The sequence below is a fragment of the Coenobita brevimanus genome, chromosome 66 (genome assembly GCF_032717465.1).
Source record: "Coenobita brevimanus isolate Jiangsu-jjx chromosome 66, ASM3271746v2, whole genome shotgun sequence".
Lineage (NCBI taxonomy): Eukaryota > Metazoa > Arthropoda > Malacostraca > Decapoda > Coenobitidae > Coenobita > Coenobita brevimanus.
This window is the reverse complement of record NC_137019.1, coordinates 18,759,038-18,772,381: the sequence shown is the minus strand read 5'-3', so window position 1 is coordinate 18,772,381 and position 13,344 is coordinate 18,759,038. Positions and strand designations below refer to the sequence as shown.

Genomic DNA, 13,344 nt, shown 5'->3' with positions numbered 1-13,344 from the left:
CCTCCCTCTTCCCCCCTTCACCTCATTCACATACACCCTCCTCGTCAGTCTCTCCCTCTCCACACCCCTCACTCATATACCTCTCCACTTCATCCCTCCATCTCATTCTTGGCATCCTCCTCCCTCTCCCCCTCTTCACCTCATTCACATACTCTCTCCTCATCAGTCTTTCACTCTCCATCCTCTCCACATGGCCAAACTACCTCAATGTGTTTCTCCTAATGCTTCCTATCACATCCACATCCACACAACGCTCCTTAATTTCATCAATTGTCAGTCTGTCTCTCCTTGTGACTCCACGTGCTCCTCTCAAATAACTCATTTCCACTACTCTCACTCTTGACTTCTGTCCCTCCAACAAGGTCCAAGCTCTACTTCCATATGTTAAAGTTGCTATCACAATACTGCCATGTAACTTTTTCACTTCCATGCTCACTTCCCTGTTTCTTACCAATGCTTTCAAGAAACCAGCAACCTTTGTTCCTTGTTGTGCCCTTTCAAGCACTTCACCCTCTAAACTTCCATCCTTACTCATCACACTACCCAAGTACTTAAACACACTCACATTTTCCATTTCCTCCTCATCCAACCTCACTGTACATTCACTAACTTTATGTCTCTCAAAAACCATAACTTTACTCTTCCCTATATTCACCTTTAGATTCAGTTTCTTACACACTCTCCCAAACTCATCCACCAAATTTTTCAGCTCCCATTTGCCCTCACTTAACAACACAGTACCATCTGCAAACAACAGTACAGAGAGTCTCCAAACACTACTCTCTCTCATTAGGGCTGCTTCAACATCCACTGCCCTACCTTGTATCTCTTCTATAACCCCATCCATATACAGATTGAACAACCATGGAGACGTGACACATCCCTGTTTCAATCCAACCATCAAATAGGAAAATTAACTCAGTTCACTATCAACACGCACTACAGTCTCAGCACCCTCATATATACTCCTCACGGCATTCAGCATCTTCCCATTTACTCCATATCTTCTTAATACTTTCCACAATCCTTGTCTATCCACCCTGTTATATACTTTCTCCAAATCCAAGAAGGCCACATACAACTTCTTTCCCTTCTCTAGAAACTTTTCCACTAAAGATCTAAGAATGAATATCTAATCTACACAACCTCTCCCGTTTCTACAACCTCCTTGTTCTTCTCCAACCGATTCCTCAGTCATCTCCCTCTGTCAATAAGCATCCTGCTAAATACTTTTCCTATTACACTAAGAAGACAAATGCCCCTATGATTACCACACATTTCTTTTTCTCCTTTTCCTTTGTACAGGGGAGTAATTATACTTGACTTCCAATCCTCCAGGACTCTACCTTCCTCCCAGGCCAATCTGCACATCTTCCACATCCATTCTACTACCATCCCTCCCCCATGCTTCAGCATTTCACCACACACTCCATCAATTTCTCAGGCTATCCCCATTTTAACTCTCTTCGTTGCTTCCACAACTTCCATCCTACTTATTTCTTCCTACCTTCTCACATCCCTCCGTCTCCCAGCCATTCCCCAGCCACTTAAACTTGCATTACTTTCATTCTCTATGTTCAACAATTCCTTAAAGTGTTCTCTCCATGTGCTCACTTTTACTCCCTTCTCCACTAGTAATCTAACATTTTCATTTTTCACTCCCCAAGTAACTTCTTTGACACCCTGTCCAACTCTCGGATAATAATAATAATAATAATAAAAATAATAATAATAATACTAATAACCTATCTATCTATTGCCAGATGCCTCAATCCCATTCGGGGTGGCCACAAACAAATCGCCTCCACGTCGCCCTGTCCACCGCCATTTCACTGCCCCGCTCCCAACTCACACCCCCCTCTCTCATATACCTCTCCACCCCATCCCTCCATCTCATCCTCAGCCTCCCCCTCCCTCCTCCCCCCTCCATCTCACTCACATACACTCTCTTCGTCAGTCTTTCACCCTCCATCCTCTCCACATGGCCAAATCTATCTATCTATCTATCTATTGCCAGACGCCATAATCCCGTACGGGGTGGCCATTTGACTCTGAGTTATTTGTTTTACAGGGAGGGGCACTAACCCTCCACCAACCCACTTGACAGGTAGGGAGCACGTATGGCCAAATCACCTCTGTGTATTCCTCCTAACGCTTCCTATCACATCCACATCCACACCACAATGCTCCTTTATATCCTCATTTGTCAGCCTGTCTCTCCATACTCCACAGGCTCCTCTTCAATAACTCATTTCCACTGCTCTCACTCTTGACTTGTGTCCTTCCAGCAATGTCCAAGCTTCACTTCCATACATTAGAGTTGGTATCACAATACTGTCATGTAGTAACTTTTTCACTTCCATGCTCACTTCTCTGCTTCTTATCACTACTTTCAAGGAACCAGCAACCTTTCTTCCCTGCTGTACCCTTTCAAGCACTTCATCCTCCAAACCTTCATCCTTACTCATCACACTTCCCAAGTACTTAAACGTACTCACATTCTCCAATTCTTCACCATCCAACGTTGCTGTACATTCACTGATTTCACCTCTCTAAAAGACCATCACTTTACTCTTCTCTACATTCACCTTTAGATTCTGTTTCTTACACACTCTCCCAAACTCATCCACCAAGCTTTGCAGCTCTCCTTCGTCTTCACTCAACAACACAGTACAGTATCATCTGCAAACAACAGTACAGGGAGTTTCCAAACACCATCCTCTCTCACCAGGGTCACTCCAACATCCACTACCCTACCTTTTACCTCTTTTATTAACCCATCCATTTACAGACTGAACAACCATGGAGACATGACACATCCCTGTTTCAACCCAACCTTCAAAGAGAAAAATTCACTCAGTTCACCATCCACACACACTGCAGCCATAGCACCATCATACATACTCTTCACAGCATTCAACAACTTCCCATCTACTCCATATATTCTTATTACTTTCCACAATCCTTGTCTCTTCACCCTGTCATATGGTTTCTCCAAATCCATGAAAGCCATATACAACTTCTTTCCCTTCTCTAGAAACTTTTCCACTAACGATCTAAGAATGAATATCTGATCTACACAACCTCTTCCCTTCCTAAAGCCTCCCTGTTCTTCTCCAACTAGTTCCTCTGTTCTTTCTCTAACTCTGTCAGTAAGTATCCTACCATATACTTTTCCTATTATACTAAGAAGACAAATGTCCCTATGATTACCACACACATCTTTTTCCCCTTCTCCTTTGTACAAGGGAATAATTATACCTGACTTCCAATAATAATAATAATAACAGCAATCAATCAATCAATCATATCCTGTGGCACCCCACGGGATGCACAGGGTCTCGATGAACTCTCTCCACCAATATTTGTCTCTTGCTATCTCCTTCGGGTCCCACCAACACTCCTCTCCTGCTTCTCTTTTCATTGTCCTCAACCAGGTTTCCCTCGGCCTACCTCTGCCTCTTCTTCCCGTAGCAGTCCATTCTGGTACATCCTGTATTAAACTGCCTTCTTTTCTATATATGTGCCCCAGCCATTTCCAACGAGACAGTCTCACACATTCATCAACTGGTTCCACCCTTGTAATATCCCTTACTCTTTCATTTCTAACTTTGTCTTGCCACTTTACCCCAAGAATCCTTCTCAGTATTTTATTCTCAAATCCTAATACCGGTACTTTCTGATCTGTTGCAGTTGTACTGTATCATGACTCACACTCATAAATTAAAATTGGTAAACCATGGACTTGTAAATTTTAACTTTAGTATGTACCGAAAGCATATTATTATTCCAAACAGATTTCAACACTCCACCAGCTCACCAAGCCTGTCTAATCCCCTCCTCAATTTCATTATTTAATGATCCATTAGATGATACAATCGTTCCCAGATATTTAAATTTTCTGCATTCTTCACCACATTATTCCCAACTGCACAATCGATATGGTTTTCCACGTTCATATTAATAATTTCAGTCTTTCCACAATTTATTACCAATCCCACTTTTTCTCCTTCAACCACCAGAGAATCAAGCACCCTCTGCATCTCGGAAATACTTCCGCAAATCAGCACAATATCATCAGCATAGTCCAAATCCATCAGCCTCTTATTTTCTTTCCAGTTAACTCCTGCACCTGTTCTCCTTACAACCTTTCTCATTACATAATCCATAACCAAAACAAACAGTAAAGGCAAAAGAACTCCTCCTTGAATCACTCCTGACCTAACTTCAAATGGATCACTCAAAGAACTGCCCACCATTACCTTACAAAAGGTATCTTCATGCAGGCTTCTAATAATATTTACAAACTTTTCTGGTATACCACAGAATCTCATAATTTTCAACATAGTTCCACGTGAAACACTATCAAATGCCTTTTCAAAACCCACAAAACATATATTAAGTGGCATTTTCATCTCATTAGCTTGTTGCATTAGATGCCATACAATAAAAATCTGATCATTACAACCTCAACCCTTTCTAAATTCAGCTTGTTCTTCTCTTAAAATTCTATCGGTTACTGGCCCTATTCTGTTCAACAAGATTTTGGAAAAGACCTTTGCAACTACAGGTGTCAAAGTTATCCTCCTCCAATTTCCACACACACACACTTAAATATCCCTTTTCTGGCATTCTTATAATCACTCCATTTTTCCACTCTTCTGGAATTCCACCATCATCCCAACCCACATAAAAAAGTTTCAAAGGCACATTCATCAACTCATCATTTTCCACCTTAAGCATTTCAGGAAATATTCCATCCTCTCCTGGGGCCTTAACCCCCAAAACGCGGCCATGGACAGCCGACCCCCCCCCCCCGTGTGGCAGGGTAGGATCGCGGTCTGAGTACCTGTAGGAAAATATTAGCCAAAAATCAGAGATTAACCCTAGAACATTATACTTGGTATGGCAGATAGTACTTACATTCAGCTTTCTCCAGAGACAGGTTTTGAGCCTTCATGGACTACCCAAGGACTTGTGGAGACTTGCAAAGTTGGGTAACAAAATCTTCACTTTCACACCTCCAGCAACCCAGTTTCCCCTCTACCACAGCCTCATTCTGTCACAGTAAACTTTATACTACAACGTACAGGTAGTTTGGAATCCGTATTTGTACAATAAGCACTGAAAATAAGGCTAAAATGAACGGAGCGTACGGCCGACATGCAGCGCGGCGGCGGTCTTTCCGTCACTCAACAAACATTTCCATTTTCACAGCTAAAAACACGTATACTACATTATTTTCAATCATAGTACTTCCCAAAAGACCACTGCGGTGTGCTTTTATTCTGCCTTACACCCGTCACTTTATTCTCGTTCCTGTCGGCCGCTCGCACTGACTCGGAAGAGCTAGAACTCGCCATAATGTCACTTTGAAAACCTGCGGTAAACTGACGCTAAACAGGGGAAAACCACTCGAAAAAAAGCTAGTGTGACAACTGGGGAAACAAGCGTTTCCTATTAGCATAAACTGCTTGTGAGAGGAAAGCGTAGATTTATAGTTCTGAGCAGTCAGCGTGCTGCCATATATCAGAGCCAGGCTGGCCGGGCCGTGGTGGGGGGTGGGGGGGAAAAAACGCGATTCTTGGCAACAACGGAGGTCAGTAGTACAAAGGTCAAGTATGCTAATTGTTGCTAAAGGGTGGCGGTACTGATAGACAATACCAGCTGGAACATCCTTGCCCGTGTTTAATCAAAATTAACTCAAATCGCAAACGCGACTATCCGCCGTTATGTCCTTTTTGGCGATCGTAGCAAAAGCGACGATCCGCGTTTAAAGGGTTAAAATTCTTTAATTCCTTTATAGATTCTGTTACCTCTTCCAATGTTATAACCTGTTTCTATCCGCAAATCTCTCTCGGCTGGCAAAATGTCCTCTTTAGCTGGGATTGGTCTATTTAGAACACATTATAAATGCATAAAAATTACACCATGCTCCCTTTTAAGGACTCTCCTTACTGAGGGTGATCATGACACTGTTTTTTAAGACTGGAAGTTAAATATCACCAATATTCCAGCTACTCATTCCTACCTAAGGACAGGAAGAGATAGGGTTCAGAGAGCAAGGAAAGAGAAATACCGAACAGACATTGATTAATCAATCACATGCACAATGAGTAGCAACAGTAGTAGTAGCTGTGGTCTCAGGTTCATCTGCATGTGAACCCAGTAAACTGAAGCAGAAGTTTCTCTTCTGCAGCCCAACATCTTCCTTTTGGCAGATAAGGAAGGAACTGAGGGATGTTTGTATGACCAGGCAGCAGGGCCATCTGATCAATCTGGTGCCACCACAAGGTGGTGTCACTCTCTAGCACCTGTGTTGGAAGTGAAGAGGTCATATTTCTCTCTTTTCTATTGCTACTTCAATGGTCACTACACCTCTGAACTGTCTGCATGCATCCCTCCACCTCTACAACAGGCGCATAGCACCCGTCTTGCAGCAAACTCTCATCCATTTTCTGTCCAACTCTCTAATGCAACAGTTAACCGTTACTCCCAGTCCTTCATTTATGCAACAGGTCAACTCTGGAACTGTCTCCCTCTGTCTGTATTTCCTGCTAGCTATGATCTCCAGTCTTTCAAACGCAGTGCGTCCAGGCATCTCGAACTTTTTTTTTTATATATATATATTTTTTTTTGTGAGGAAGAAGGAACCAAAGGCCATGATCGGATCTTGAATTTGGCTCTCTCTTGTATCTTGTTTTTCTCTTGGAAGGAACAGTTTGTGGGCTCATGGCCTTTGGTTATTTCTTCTTTAAAAAAAAAAAAAAAAAAAAAAAAAAAAAAAAATTACAAGTAGTTACACGTGGTACCTTCGGTCCTTGCCCACGACATCAAGGACTCCGACAGGTGGTGAGGAAGAAGGGTCAAATGGGCCATGGGTGACTTGCTGGGTCAGGCCAACCAGGGAACATTTCTCAGCATAACCAAGGTGTACTGCTTTGCCTTCCTTTTCTGCAAATATCATATGATTGTATAAGAATACGGCTTTAAAATTAGGTACTGTACGATACATGCTTATCTAAACAAGTCAAATTTAGTACTTCCACAAGTTAGCTACTGTATATGAGAAGCTCCACTGAGTAACCCAGAATGTACCAAAACTGAAACTACAATAAAGGAGGATATAATAATTAATTTTAGACATTTAATGCCTTCAGAGTTCCTCCATGGAGCAGCTCATTATTTTCATGAACATGCTCTAAAGAATTACTCCAGGAAAAAAATACAAATTCTATCTATCTATCTATAGCCCGACGCCCTAAGCCCCCAAAGGGTGGCTGCAGACAAAACGCCTCCAAGTCGCTCTGTCACCCACCATTTGACTACCCTCCCCCCAACTCATTCCCTCCTCTCTCATATACCTCTCAACTCCATCCCTCCACCTCATCCTCAGTCTTCCCCTCCCTCCACCCCACTAACATACACCCTATTAGTCAGTCTTTCATTCTCCATTCTCTCCACAAGTCCAAACCACCTCAGTGTATTTCTCCTAATTTTCTCATCCACATCCACCCCACAACGTTCTTTCACTTCTTCATTCGTCAACCTGTCCCTCCATGTCACTCCACATGCTCCTCTCAAGTAACTCGTTTCCACTGCTCTCACTCTTGACTTCGTCCCCTCTTGCAAGGTCCATGCCTCACTTCCATACATCCGGGTAGGGATTACAATACTATCATGCAGTGACTTCTTAACTTCCATACTCACCTCCCTATTTCTCATCACTGCTTTCAGTGAACCAACAACCTTCCTTCCTGCTACACCCTTTCATGCACTTCATCCCCAAAACTTCCATTCTTACTCACCACACTACCCAAGTACTGTACTTGCATGCACTCACATTCTCCATATCCTCACCATCCAACCTCACTGTGCATTCTGTGACTTCATTCCTCGCAAACACCATAACTTTACTCTTGTTTACATTACCTTTCAGATTCCCCTTCCTACACACTGTCCCAAATCATTCACCAAACCTTGCAACCCTCATTCATTTTCACTCAATAATACTGTATCATCAGCAAACAACAACACCGGAATCTTCCAAATCTCACCCTCATTCATTAGAGCCACCCCCACATCCACTGCCCTACCTTGCACCTCCTTTACAACCCCATCCATGTATATATTAAACAGCCATGGAGACATCACACAACCCTGTTTCAGTCCCACATTGAGATCAAAGAATTCACTCAGCTCGACATCCACTCACACCGTAGCCCTAGCTCCTTCGTACGTACTCTTCACAGCACTCAACAATTTCCCATCCACTCCAAATATTCTTAATACTTTCCATATACCTCGTCTATCTATTCTGTCATAAGCTTTCTCCAAGTCCATGAAGGCAGCATACACTTTCTTTCCCCTCTCTAGATACTTCTCCACTAAACATCTTAGAACAAATATCTGATCTACACACCATTTTCCCTTCCTAAAACCCCCTTGTTCTTCTCCAACTAGCTCCTCTGTTATATGCCTAACCCTATCAATGAATATTCTACCATATATCATTCCAGTCACACTAAGAAGTCAAATACCCCTGTGGTTACCACATACTTCTCTCTCCTAGTTTCCTTTGTATAAAGGAACAATTATACCTGATTTCCAGTCCTCCGGAACCCTTCCCTCTTCCCAAGCCAATCTACACAACTTCCATATCCAATCCACTACAATCTCACCCCCACACCTCAGCATTTCACCACACACTCCATCAATTCCTGGGGCCTTTCCCATCTTAATCTTCTTCATTGCTTCAACTACTTCTGCCCTACTGATCTCTTCATCCATTCTCATCTCTTCTTCTCCCAGCCAATCCCAACTACTTTTACTCACACTGCTCTCACTCTCTACATTCAACAAATTCTCAGAGTGCTCCTTCCATCTCCTCAAATTCTCTCTCTTCTCCACCAACAATCCATTATTCCTATCTTTCACTCCCGTACTATTACCCCTTTCACACTGCCTTACTTTCTTTACCTTCTTCCAAAATAATTTCTTACTCTCCCTCCATTCCACACTCAGATTCCTCCCAAGCTCTTCACCCACTTTCTTTTTACTGTCCTTCACCAATCTCTTCACCTCCCTGCTCCTGCTCACATATACCTCTCTCTTCTCTCTCTCATCTTCTCCCCTACCTATACCCACTAGCCATTCACTAAATGCCTTCTTCTTTTGTTCCACAGCTCGTTTCACCTCATCATTCCACCATGCTGTCCCTTGCACACCCCTGCATCTCCTCCTCACTCCACAAATCACCTCACACGCTGCGCCTATCTCTTCCGTGAATATCTTACATACGTTTTCCACCCCTTCCATCTGCTCTAATTCATACCTTCCCAATCTTTCTTCCACTATGCTCTTATACTCTGCCATTTTCTCACTATTTGCAACTTCTCCACTCTTCTCACAGGAGCTGTATCCTCCTGTCTTCCCCTTCGTCTCTTCAACCAATTTCTTTGCAGTTTTATCTTGGCCATCACTAAGTGATGGTCTGAGATTCTATTCCCCCACCCTCTCCACACTCTTGCATCCAACACTTGTCTTCTCATTCACTCATCCACACACACGTAATCTATCATTGCCTTTCGTTCAATAAGTTCACCATCCATCCTCCTCATGACTCTCCATGTATACCTGTGGATCATCTTATGCCAAAAGTAGGTGTTAGCTACTCCTAACCCCTTCCCAGCACATATGTCCACCAAAGCACTACCATTCCCATCTACTTCAGCTGGCACACCCCACTGACCAACCACTCCATCCACTCGTACATTCCTAACTTTGCCATTCATGTCTCCAATCAAAAACACTCTCCCGCTCCTCTCAAGTCTGTCCATACATGCTTCTACACTTGCCCAAAACTCATTTTTTTTTTTTTTTTGTGTCCGACTCTGGGCAAAGGCTTCAGGGCCTATATCTCGGGGACAGTAGCCTATCCCAAGGCCCAGTAGTCCTCCTACACCTCCACATGTCACCACTTCGGCGCTAATACCCACCGTCCATATTGAATACATACTAGGGCTGTCTCATACAGGACTGGTGTATTGGTATTAGCGGGGGTACTTTTATGACATGTCGGCGGGTCATCTGGTAGATCAGGAAAGTCTGCTTCTATGAAATTCAAATCCTTAAACTGTTTCCTGCCCCAGCCGGGATTCGAACCTGGGTCCATCAGGACTGCAGGCCGCCTCTCTACCGATTCAGCCACCGCCTCCCCCACTCTTACCACTTGGTCCTCTGTCGGCACATACACACATACAATTGCCCATGCTTGTATACCTACTTTCCTCCTCACCCATACAATCCTTGCACCCACTGTTCCATACTCCCTTATATTCTCCTTCCACTTCTTGCTTATCATCAGACATACTTCCTCTCTTGCCCTCTCATTCTCATTACCTCCCACACATATTCCTAAACCATATTCCCATTCTCTCACTCTTTCACCTTTCCATTTAGTTTCAGTCAACCCACATATATCCACTCTTGCATCCTCAAACACCTGAACAATCTCTCTCCCTATCACTTCATCATTCACTCCTCTCACATTCCATGTCCCCACCCTCAGAATGTCCTTTGTCCATTCCTTAGTCATCAACGTATGGTAGGTCCTGGTCGGAGGCGCTTTATTCGCTTGTTTAGTTAGTTCTTTTTACGGGGTGGGGCACTAACCCACCACCAACCCTTTAAGTCGCCTCATACGACAAGGAGGGATACCGGGGGAGTATTTTTGAAACCCCGCTACCCCCAGGGGGGATAGAGGAGAACTGGGCATTTTCAACATATAATAAAGAAGGGAACCCCGGGGGAGGGACCTATGAGCTTCGTGACTATGTGCCGACAGGCAGAGGGCGGTATGCCTAGTGCCCTTTCAGCAAAATTCCTCGCACAGGAAATCCGGGAGCCTATGGGTTAAACACAGGAAAATCTATCAGTTTCTTTAAGCCATTGGTGCCCAGTGTCCTAAATACAGGACAGGACTGGGACTTTTCAACATTTAATAAAGAAGGGAACCCCAGGGTAGGGACCTAGGAGCTTCGCAACTGTGAGCCGACAGACGGATGGCGGTATGCCTAGCGCCCTTCTAGCAAAATCCCTTGCGCAGGAAAACTGGGAGCCAATGGGTTAATATCTGTATACATATGGCTGGAAAAAAAAAAAATCCAACAATGAAAATACTGTATGGGGTATTGCTGGCCTAAATGTTCACTCTCTGGAACAGATGGATGAAGGGTGATAGGTTATCTTACCAAGTTTTGAATTCCTGTGCCCATCTCAATAGCCCAGTCAGCAGCTGTTAAGTCCATAATGTATGACCAAGCATCTTATCACTTAGTGTATTACTGTACATAATTTTGTAGGCATTAATATTTGCAGCTGCTTGGCTTTATCTTGTCCTGCCGAGATTCTGATTGGCCGGAAGTGTTTGTTCGATTTCGTTGTTGCCTAAACCGATACTCTCTTTATTATCAGATTTGATACTGAGTTTGTTGACAATACAATCGTCAAAAGCAATAAGAAATCCGTTATATACTTAACAACAATGAAGTTTTCGTAGGAAGATAGATATTGAGTCAACAACGTATTATAACAGTCCAAGTCAATGTCAGCATTCGAACAATTCCTTTAAATCTCCTACACTCCGTAATATAACAGAAAATTAAGGAAACCTGCTTAATCTAAGCGTTGATATAACACATTTAAATTTTAAGATCAGTCCGTACTGTGATAACAGAGGATATATAATGAAATAGTTTTCCTTTAGCCTGGTTTGATTTTTCGCGATTTTTTCAAACCTCCCTCCCCACAGAGCTCATCTTTTCATAAGAATTTTTTATTATTCAGAGTTGTGGCACGATTTAAGGGTGCGGAGTGATCTTAAAATTTAAATGTGTGTTATACCAACGCTTAGATTAAGCAGGTTTCGTTAATTTTCTGTTATATTACGGAGTGTCGGAGATTTAAAGGAATTGTTCGAATGCTGACCTTGACTTGGACTGTTATAATACTTTGTTGACTCAATATCTCTATCTTCCTATGAAAATTTCAATGTTGATCAGTATAAAACGGATTTCTTATTGCTTTTGACGATTGTATTGTCAACAAACTCAGTATCACATCTGATTAAAAAAAAAAAAAAAGAGTATCAGTTTTCGCAACAAAGAAATCGAATAAACACCTCCAGCCAATCAGAATCTCGGCAGGAACAGTGTTACCATACATGCCTGGCCAGATTAACTGGTATGAGGTATAGTATGAGTCTATCTGTCCATAGCCAGAAACAGCAATCTCGTAAGGGGTGGCCGTTTGTCTCTGAGAGTACAGTAGTAGTTTTACAGGCAGGGGCACTAATCCACTGCCAAACCACCTGCTGGTAAGTAGGGAACATGTATCGATTGGTTATATGATTACCACCCAGCACTGTAAATGGTTTCCTGGCTTACAGCAAACCATTGGGTTTGTCACTCAATATTAAGCCACCTGAAGAGGAAAGAATAATAATAAAAAGTGACAGGAAAGATGGGAGGAATTGGAAGAGAGGAGGGAAGACACAGAAAAACAATGATAAAGGTGAAGGAAAAAGTAGACAGCACTACATCAAGTGAGTGAATGATGGTTGGCACCACCTATTACTACTTGAATAGACAAGTATGAAACCTATGGGTGAACTAACCAATTTGGGCAAACTGACTTTGGCAGCAAGTTTTGCTCTTGGTGGCAACATCATCAGGGGGACAGTATTTGTGACATGGCGAAGTCTTTATGTATTTCACAGGTAAAATATACAAAATGCCCTGTATCTATGGCAAGCCTTGAAGCATATCAAGTTATCTGTGAAAGACCCATTTCAACTGGAAATAAGGAAAGGCCACTCCCATTTGGCAAAAAATTAATTTTACTGATTTTCTGGACATGATAAAAATCTATCTATCTATCTATTGCCAGACGCCTCAATCCCGTTCAGGGTGGCCACAAACAAATCGCCTCCATGTCGCCCTGTCCCCCGCCATTTCACTGTCCCACTCCCACCTCACACCCCCCTCTCTCATACACCTCTCCACCCCAACCCTCCATTTCATCCTCAGCCTCCCCCTCCCTCTCCCCCCCTCCACCTCACTCACATACACTCTCTTCGTAAGTCTTTCACCCTCCATCCTCCCCACATGGCCAAACCACCTCAGTGTATTCCTCCTAACACTTCCTATCACATCCACATCCACACCACAATGCCCCTTTATATCCTCATTTGTCAGCCTGTCTCTCCACGTGACTCCACAGGCTCCTCTTAAATAACTCATTTCCAATGCTCTCACTCTTTGACTTGTGTCCTTCCAGCAACGT

At 43.1% G+C, this 13,344-nt stretch overlaps 1 protein-coding gene across 2 annotated transcripts in view; it reads right to left on the bottom strand.

The window, feature by feature from the left end:
* LOC145405284 (Golgi resident protein GCP60) overlaps nucleotides 1–13,344 on the bottom strand; it is a 60,321-nt gene that overhangs the window by 38,715 nt on the left and 8,262 nt on the right. For both annotated transcript variants that reach the window (XM_080276698.1, XM_080276699.1), the window contains exon 3: nucleotides 6,813–6,954. In XM_080276698.1, coding sequence (XP_080132824.1) covers nucleotides 6,813–6,954 — 142 coding nt within the window. The remainder of the gene's footprint in view (nucleotides 1–6,812; nucleotides 6,955–13,344) is intronic.